This window comes from Olea europaea, unplaced genomic scaffold, assembly GCF_002742605.1.
Source record: "Olea europaea var. sylvestris unplaced genomic scaffold, O_europaea_v1 scaffold724, whole genome shotgun sequence".
Taxonomy (NCBI): domain Eukaryota; kingdom Viridiplantae; phylum Streptophyta; class Magnoliopsida; order Lamiales; family Oleaceae; genus Olea; species Olea europaea.
The window spans coordinates 85,538-95,060 of record NW_019265645.1 but is presented as its reverse complement, the minus strand read 5'-3'; the positions used below and the strand labels follow the sequence as shown (position 1 = coordinate 95,060).

Genomic DNA, 9,523 nt, shown 5'->3' with positions numbered 1-9,523 from the left:
CGAAACCACTGCTACGACTTTGTATGGATATTCTCAATCAGTGCAAGAATGGGTAAATCTCGATCCCTCTTAAATAATGCATTGAGAGACTCCCGCGTTGTTTGACATCATCATGTTGTATCGATGTCTTGGAAAATATAAGCGCGCCCAATGTTCAATCCCCATTTTCGTTAGATAGTCCCATACTGGGAATGATTTGCTCCATATTTCAACCATGTACCTATTACACTCTTCAATACTGTAAGCTTCGGTCGCTTTCCTAAATAATGGAACGATGCCTTTGCCCCGATACCTGGTCTTCAAGTTGCCTTGTATATGATACATGCAATACTCATGATGTGCATCGAAAAAAACTTCAGCAATACCATTTATTATAGACTGTCCCCGATCGATTATAAATGCAAGGTCTTCAACTTCTCCGATTACTTCCCTGAGCTTTGTGAAGAACCAACGCATCGACAGATCATTCTCGTTATCAACTATGCCGAATGCAAGAGGGTAAATTTGGATGTTGGCATCTTGACATGTAGCAATAATCAACTTGTCTTAGCATTTGTATTTCAGAGTTATACCGTCAACTAGAATTAGAGGTCGCATAGCATTTCGAAATCCCCGAATGCATTGTCCAAGAGCCATAAAGAAGAATTTGAAATAGTTCTCGGCCTCCGTCTCAATAAAAAATGTCGAGCCAGGATTAGTTTTCTCCATGTTCTGACAATACCTGGCCAATTTAGCATAGCTTTCCTCTGTCGAGCCCATTAAATCTTCCAACGTGCATTCTTTGACCTTCCAGGCCTTCTGGTAGCTCATGACTACTCCGTACTCTCGACGAACATCGTTAATGATGTCCGATGGTCTGTAGATTATTCGTGGATTCTGATACTTGTACATTATCTGTCGACCAATAAACTAAGCTCGGGCTTACCTGTGATCATTGTGACAAACTCCCACTTTGCAAGTATGTTTTCGTGTATATTTGCGAATTACGAAGCACTCATTCGTGTCCATCTTCGTCGCTCGCAAACGCCAACTGCAACTATCATCTACGCATGATAGCGTCAACAACGACCTATTTAATTTTTTTACTCTAAACTCGAAGTTGTATTTCAGTGCAATTAGGTGCACGACTTCTTGCAAATCTTTTTTCGTTTCAAACAGTTGCTCGACATACAAATCTTCATTATCGGGAACCACACGTGAGGAGTTAGTGGACGGCCCACTCGATCTAGCCCTCAAGGTCCCACCCCACTCATGTCTCTATCGGGATAAAACAATCAAGTCCTCGTTTGTAAAAGTATTTGCATTTTCATTCTCGTTGTCACGAGCTGCGGAGGGGATTCTGTGTACAACTATATCTGGGATAACCACATCAACTTTATGAGCTATCTCTATCATATCCTAAAAATCATTAGCATTGTGATCCCCACCTCTCGAGTCTACTTGTTCATCTTCGACGACATCCTTCCTTACTAAAGTTACGCAAAGAGGAGTCGTGTGCTTATTGTTCAATTCAATCAGCTAATTCACTTCATCAACAGAAGAAATCATTTTAGGTGGAATCGAAATCGATACATGCTCGCTGAATTTAAATTTAAATTCCATGTTGTACTAAGAAGGATCAACATTCAACTTGTTCTATAAATCATTATAGAGTTCTGCATACGATGTACCTGATAATATGAAAATTGCGATACCACCACGTTTAGTACTTATCCATTTTCATATCCATTGATCTCTTTCGTCCAATTCAAAGTCACCAAAGTAACAAACTGAGACTACAACTATATCTGTATGTCGAAACAAAATTCTTAATTACAAGAAAAATATCAACAGCAATAAAAATAATCCAAAAAGGGAGAAAAAAGAAAACATTTGACAAAGGCTGTTTAAACATACTGTTAAACAGCCGGTCAAACAGTCGGCCAAACAGTCGGCTGTTTGACCGACTGTTGCTGTTTAACAACCGGTCAAATAGTTGAATCACCGGCACGTGCTGGGCTATTTCGACCTATATGCAGATGAATTTTTTTCTAGTCAAATACTTAAAAAATTATAGATTTATTAATTTTTTTTTATCTACATTACCATTAAATGTCGAAATACAATTTATCGATTTAAACATACAATAATTTAACGAAAATAAGATTAAATTTGCGTATATAAACTTGTCGAACCGATGAGATTGATGTCCACAAATTTTTCGACTTTCAATTTTGATAAATTTTTTAGGTTCTGCGGTTGAAACAGATGAATGATGAGAGTGTTTTTATTTATCTGTGTTGGATTTTTATTTGTTAAGTAAAAGAGTATGAATGTCTTTTAAAAAAATCAATTTTTGTAATTGTATAATGTATTTAAGGATATTTTTGTCTTTTAACATTGGATATGCCATTTTCATAATATCCTTTTGTTGAGAAGTCAATGTGGAATTTAGGTGATTTGACTGAGTCAATTTTAAAAGTACCCCCTCCATCCACCCCATTCAAACCCTAAATTATATTCTCTTTCTCTCCTCTCTTCATCTCTCGTCCCTCTCCACAACCATCGTCGTTGTTGGGGAGCGCCCGTTATCAGAGACCACCTTTGAGCATCACTGCAAGGCCTTGCTTGATGTGCATGCCACGAGACGGCATCGTCCCTCTTGTTGTCGTAGTTTGGTAGGGGCTCTATGGGGAATTTCCTTTCTTCGCTTTGTAGTTTGGTAATTCATAGTAGTTGGAGATAGTGTTGACGAGGTGAAGTTAGGGACATTGGTGATGGGGAAACCCTTCGGCCGATCGCAACTGTGGCGGCTGCTGGTGCTATTGTACGAGTCTTCAGAATCTGATACCACCACTGCAACCACTTTCTTTTCATAGACTTGCTTCTTTTGATGTCCTAACAATCTGAACAAGTTTTGGGTGATTTTAGGATGGTTTGGGGTCGATAATTGTTTAGATCTGAGAAAAGGCAAAGATGGTAAGTTTGAATTTTATTGTTGCATTAAAGTTTGCAAATGGTGGTGGTGATAGCGACAACAAAGGTTCTAGTGGTGGTGGTGAGGTGATGACTTTGCGATTGTGGTGTGTGGAGGTGTTATAGGCACTGTGTTGGTAGTTTTGCGATTCTTGTGGTGTGTGACAGTTTTGTGCGGTCTAGGGAGATAGTGGTGGGCATGGACGTGGACCTCGTGCTAGGGTGTGGTGGGGTGGGGTGTTCGTGACCAATTATTTGATTGATTATGATCAATAAATTAGTTAATGTGTAACTTAAAAAATATAATTGTAACTCCCAATTCATTAAATTGTGGTCAAGAAATAAATTGTGACCAATTAAATTGATAATTTGTGACCTTTAAATAATTGTAACTTTGTGACCCTTAAAAAATTTTGACTCATACAATTTGTGATTTGTAATTGAGGAATAAATTGTGACCTATAAAATTATTTATTTGTGATCAAAAAATAATTTGTGGCTTATAAAATTTTTGATTTGTCGTCAAGAAATAATTTGTGATCAATTAAGTCAACAATTTGTGATCAAATTGTATAAAATTGTGACATTAATGTATTGAATTAATAAAATATATTTTTAATTAATTACTTCATAAATAAAATTTAATTAATATCTGATTTTCTTAGTTTAGATATAGTCTGATATAGATCATACTTAATATCTTATATATGAAATTTTCTTTTTATTCTTTACAAACATCAACTCAGTAAGATATTTATTTATTTTCATTTCTTTTTAATTTCCATCTAACATACTCTTAGCCCTTAGGGTTGTCAAATTAATAGATGCCTAAACATATTTATGAATAATTTGCATGTTCTAAAATAGGTATTTATAAAAAATTGAAATGGTTAGGAAAATGATAGTTAGCTTTAATGTCATTTCTTTTTTAACCATGTTGTCGATAATTTTGTTCACGCATTTCTTAATCTCATCTCTATTGAGTAATTGACTTGTGTGCATTGTCAACAAATTTTTTTGATAAATTTTGTATTGTTTTTAGTATTTTCATTCCTGTCAATGTTGTAAATATTTTTTTCTTGCCTTCGTTATTTCCGTGGCTCATTGGTGACATCATTGCAAGTTCTTGTGCTAATTATTTTTATCAAGTTCATAATTTTTGTTTCAATAATAAAGAAATGAGAGCATTTGCATTATAACTGAAAATTTGTTGCTATTTTTACAACTGTAAAAAATTCTTTGAATGAGGATATACAAACAATTTGGAAACAGGTAATATATATGTACGATAATATTTTTCATGCGTACGAAGAATTTTGGAAATTGGTACGGTTTATTTGAATATTTGAGCGGTAAAATATTTTTTTTAGATGACCCACCTCCAAAATTCACATCATGAGCGGTGTGACGATGACTGAATCAATCTCAACATTTAAAATGATGACATGAACGTACTCTAATTGGGAAAGACAGCTTTTGTACGTTAAATTTTTTCTTCTTGCAACGACTAGGTATTTTGATAAGTGAAAGTTAAAATTAATTGTAATCTAAATATTTGTTTGTTTTTAATTGTTTACGTCTTAGTTTTGTGATGCAGCAGGATTTGAGTCAAGAGATGCTGATTTGTCGGATAGTACGATGATGGCGCTGAGATGCGATGAGATGGTGGATCGGTGCAAAGATGGAAAGTGAATCGCAATTATTTTTTTGATTGGGAAAATTTGATACGTCTTTGGTAATTTAGCCATAACTTTGATTACGGTTATCAGAATTGCTATTATGACCCCAATTCGGAAAGCTCTTTTCGACGCGCACATCGTGGCCACCAGCTATGCTTGGTGGGCATCAATTTCGAGCCTAAAATCTGCTGTGTTCCTTTCCGAAATTCAATTTTTAATTATTTTTTGCTATTTATGGTAATATTTCGTTTCCCTTTTTCCATATGTTAGAAAACTCGAATTGAGCCAAATTCTTCACAACCTACTTCTTTTAATTAATATTTTATTCTTGTGTGATTTCGGGATTTTGCCATTTTTGATAATTTTCCTATAATTTCGTATTTTGCAGCTATTTAACCCGACTTGTGGGTTAATTTTGGTCATTCTGTATTATTAATAATATTGAGTTGATTTCAGAGTATTTTCTCTGATTTTTTTGGGCATTTTCTTTCGTTTCTTTCTTGCGAATCATCTGCTACAACAAGCTAATAAGATAATCACTATCTTATTCGACGTCATTTTGTGCATAAACAGTTTAGAAATATTTTATTGATTACAGTTTTTCATTTCATGGATGACTAGCTGGAAACACCCAGGCAGCGGTTGGCTGCTCTACTGAGTTTTGAACATTTCCTTTTTCTTTCTAGACTAGTAAAACATCTAGCTAAGCTTAAAAAGGTGACTAAAGGTGCTTTTTTTTAAGGAAGTTTTAAGCTTAGTTTCAACTTATTTTATTCAGTTCAACATACCATTCACTCCTGTTGAGGAGATGGAATCCTTCACGTTTGAAAATGAAACAATTAAATTCAAACTCATTTTTGAAGTTTACCAAATTTTAAATTTGATTGAACAGAAATGTGTTAAATATATATTGTAACTTGATCAATCTTATTTGATTGTGTTCAAATTTAAGCTATTTTGTTAAATCAGCCGTCCCACTGGAATAGAATACATGCGGAGATTTTTCCGCCTCGACAAACAATTCTCATTAAAAAAAAATGCACTTAGGATTCTCAGAAAATCCCAGAATTTCGATCATCTCCAAGTTTGATATTATCATTATTTCTTCGCTAACTTCAATGTTTGCAATGTTACAGAAACAAAGAGTAAGTAAGAAAAAAAAAAGAAAATTTCTGCATCTGCATAGAAAAACAAAGCAAGAAAAGGAGAATCTGAGCTTCTGTAACAAGGCTTGGAGAGAGATGAATCGTTTAGCGCTAAATGGTATGTAAATTTACTGTTTTATTTTTTTTATTTTTATTTTTTTGCACAGATTTTCCTTTCAATTTTATACACTTCCATATGCAGAGTCTTTTGTGTGAATTAATCATTTTTTGGGAAGTTGCAAATTTAAGATTCAATAATAGGTGTACCTTTTTGACATGTTTGGAATGTTGGATTGGCTGAACAGCCAGAGTATTTCACAGTTTTTAAGAAAGAAAATCTTGTCGAATGTACCAAATAGGTCCTTTAATGTTTGACTTTATTAGGGCCCTTGATCTCAAACAGCCTTCATGTTATGCTTTTCTTGTTTTAATGAGAAAATGATCAAAAAGGCTCCATTCATTTGCGGGTAATTGAGGCACAACTATTGTTTCTAAACTCAATTAATGTGTTAAATTTTAGAATTTGTCTAGTGGTACATAATGGGGTGTACCGAATGGTGTACACTCTACTTACATGAGTGTGGGACCTATGTGAAAGAAATGATATTTTATTCGAGTGGATCGCTCACCCATGTGAATAGGGTGTACACCATTAGGTACACTTCAATGTACCACTAGCAAAACCATAAAATTTAAATAAGATTCAAAATGTCCCCCAATTTTAGACAATTCATCTCTTGCTGGATGAAAAGAAACAAAGTCATCTCCTTGTAGACAGTGTAACATGTTGTAAGAAGATTTTAGGAGAAATCTAGCTTACAAGCTTGAGGCCGATCACGTTGCATTTTGGTCACCGTATAATAATCTTAGATTGTTTCTGGGAGAGATATTTTTAAGCTTTTAAGCCATTTTATAACTGTTGGCAACTCAGAAACGGGTCCCATTGTAGCAATTGCTTTTGCCTGCCTTTCCAATAAATTATCGCCATTTTCAAATATACCCTTTAAGAATAGTCAAATATGGTGGTTGTAAGAAATGTGTATAAGTAATTCAAATTAATGAAAAGGGTAATTAGACTTTTATCATTTTTGGGCGATAATTTCAAATGATAGCAGTAAATATCTGGCAGCAATAGGATCCACTTCTAATTTGCTAATGGTCAAAAAATGGCTTCAAATCTTGAGTAAATCCCTCCCAAACAGATGCTTATCAGAATAAATCACCATGCGAGTAATGCCATATGAAAGAACAATGATTCGAGGTTTTTTGTATGTGTGTGCGCATTTTGGGGGCTGGAGGGCTCTTCTGGGCTGAAAAGTTTTAGATTATTTCTTCCCGTGTATTTAGCACCAGCTTTATTTCAACTTGATGTAAATGTAGTTTAACGTGTCAACTTAATGCAGTGGCCTCTCCATCAGCCTCACTCGATGTACAGAGCTCGAAATCTAGCCAACCTTCAGGAGGCTTATACTTTTTCCTTGGAGCCATAGTTATACTTCTCATTTTGCTAATTCTGTTATTTGTCTTCCGAAAATTCATCAATCCATCGAAGTGGAAGACCTTTTTCGCTTGCACAAGGAAGCAACCAGGTTGTACATATGATTTTGCAAGAGAATTTTCGAATTATAATGCAGAGTTGATTCATTATGGTCTAATCTTTTAAGTTCTTGCAGTAGCTAAGGATATCTTAAGCAGAAATCTTCACACAATAAGCTGGTTCGACTTTCAAACACTGAAGAAGGCAACCAAGAATTTTCACCAGGATAATCTACTTGGACGAGGAGGATTTGGGCCAGTCTTCTTGGTAATGAAAATATAATTCTGTTTTGCATCTTCATTATGTAATCATCATTTCAAAAGTTTCTTAGAATTGAGGGCAAGATCTCTATGGAGCCTTGGCCTTATTGTGTATGATGTTAAAAAACTGCGTTAATATTGCATCGACTTTTTCTTCCTTCTTTTCATAGGGAAAATTAGAAGACGAGAGATTGGTCGCTGTAAAGAAACTATCTGTTGACAAATCCCAGCAAAGAGAATCAGAATTCCTAGCAGAGGTGAGGATCATCACCAGTATACAACACAAGAACCTAGTCCGCCTTCTGGGGTGTTGCTCTGATGGAGATCAGCGGCTACTTGTGTATGAATACTTGAAGAATAGGAGTTTAGACCTTATAGTATATGGTATAACTATGTTTCTCTGTTCATAGACCCAAATTATGTGATACATTTCCGAGTTGAGCTTAATTTTGAAATTTTCTGGAGTTCATAATTTTCTTGATATCGGGTTTGCAAGAAATTAAATGAAAGTTGATTTTGCCTCAATGGCTTTCTGCTTTGGTTATTTCTTGATACAGGGAAAAGTGATCTGTTTTTGAACTGGAGCGCTCGCTTCCAAATAATTCTTGGAATTGCTCGAGGCTTGCAGTACCTGCACGAAGATTCACACATGAGAATTATACATAGGGATATCAAGGCAAGCAACATCCTCTTAGACGACAAATTTCAACCTAGGATTGGAGATTTTGGCCTAGCAAGGTTTTTTCCTGAAGATCAAGCTTATTTGAGCACTAATTTTGCTGGAACTTTGTAAGTATTTTCATTGTGCAAACAAAACAATGTTCACTATACACGGAGGATGCCAATTAAGTAGGCACTTCAACAGAAGTAGAATTCTTGAATCATTAGCAAAATGTTATACAAGTTGCATTTTATTTATGGATTTAAAGAATCCAAAAAATATTACTAATGCAATTATTTTGTGAACCATCATTCATTAATTACCGGTAAATACTCCCTTACAAGCTTGATTCCATTACAAGAATCCATCGACATTTTCATCTTAGATATTTTTGTTTGTATGATTTCACATATACTTTTATGCAGAGGTTACACTGCGCCTGAGTATGCCATTCGAGGAGAATTGTCTGAAAAAGCTGACATATACAGTTTTGGAGTTCTCGTGCTTGAAATTATTAGCTGCAGGAAAAATACCAATCTTACTTTGCCATCAGAAATGCAATACCTTCCAGAATATGTAGGATTTCCTGCCTTTTAATTTGCTTTCCTTTCATGCTGAGAAAATCGATTATTGACTTATGTTCTTATAAATGTGTCGTAAGGCCTGGAAGCTGTACAAGCATTCTCGGTTGAACGATTTAATCGATCCAAGAATTCGAGAAGATGGGATTGTCGAAAAGGAGGTTATGCACGCGATTCACGTGGCGTTCTTTTGTCTTCACCCTCAAGCATCTTCAAGGCCAGCAATGTCTGAGATTGTAGCAATGCTGACATGCAAGGTCGAAATTGTACAAACGCCTAGTCGACCCATCTTCTTGGAGCGAAAGGGAAAGAAAGATGAAAAAATTTCATGGGACAGTATATCGGAGGCTCTCCCTTCTCCACTGAAGAGTGATTCCCCTTCGTATCAGCATTCAAAGTAAGGCGTTCTCACATATCAGATTCTCCCGGACATGCTGTTAACAAAAATCATTCTTATGGCTTAGGGTGCCTTTCATCGTTGAGTTAAAACTTGTTAGTTTTTCAACGGAATGTTGGGTTAGGAAGACGATAATGATATATATTGGTCTTCCACGCCAAACATTGCAGTAGAAAAACTAACGGATTTTAACTGACTAATCAAATTGAAATAAATTAAGACTTGAGAGGTACTTTTTTGACAAAATAAAGTTTAGTGATTAACGTGAAACTCTGTTATAAGTAGACTAATGGTAATTTTTTTTACCC

The 9,523-nt window shown here is 35.2% G+C and overlaps 1 protein-coding gene across 1 annotated transcript; it reads left to right on the top strand.

Moving 5' to 3' along the window:
- Positions 1-2,955: 2,955 nt before the first annotated feature.
- Positions 2,956-9,523, top strand: LOC111390911 (cysteine-rich receptor-like protein kinase 6). Its single transcript, XM_023016030.1, has 15 exons — positions 2,956-3,042; positions 3,139-3,192; positions 4,540-4,643; positions 4,725-4,824; positions 5,256-5,351; positions 5,413-5,456; positions 5,604-5,718; positions 5,771-5,897; positions 6,183-6,246; positions 7,160-7,368; positions 7,453-7,583; positions 7,747-7,960; positions 8,134-8,365; positions 8,663-8,813; positions 8,899-9,523. The coding sequence occupies exons 1-15, from the start codon at positions 2,956-2,958 to the stop codon at positions 9,217-9,219; spliced, it is 2,049 nt and encodes a 682-aa protein (XP_022871798.1). The 3' UTR covers positions 9,220-9,523.

Bases quoted from the DNA above. Each gene is read 5' to 3' on its own strand.
- LOC111390911 (XM_023016030.1), top strand. From the start codon at position 2,956: ATGGTAAGTTTGAATTTTATTGTTGCATTAAAGTTTGCAAATGGTGGT. The intron at 3,043-3,138 runs GTGATGACTTTG...TGTGCGGTCTAG, and splicing joins GTTCTAGTGGTGGTGGTGAG to GGAGATAGTGGTGGGCATGG. The intron at 3,193-4,539 runs GTGTTCGTGACC...TTTACGTCTTAG, and splicing joins CTAGGGTGTGGTGGGGTGGG to TTTTGTGATGCAGCAGGATT.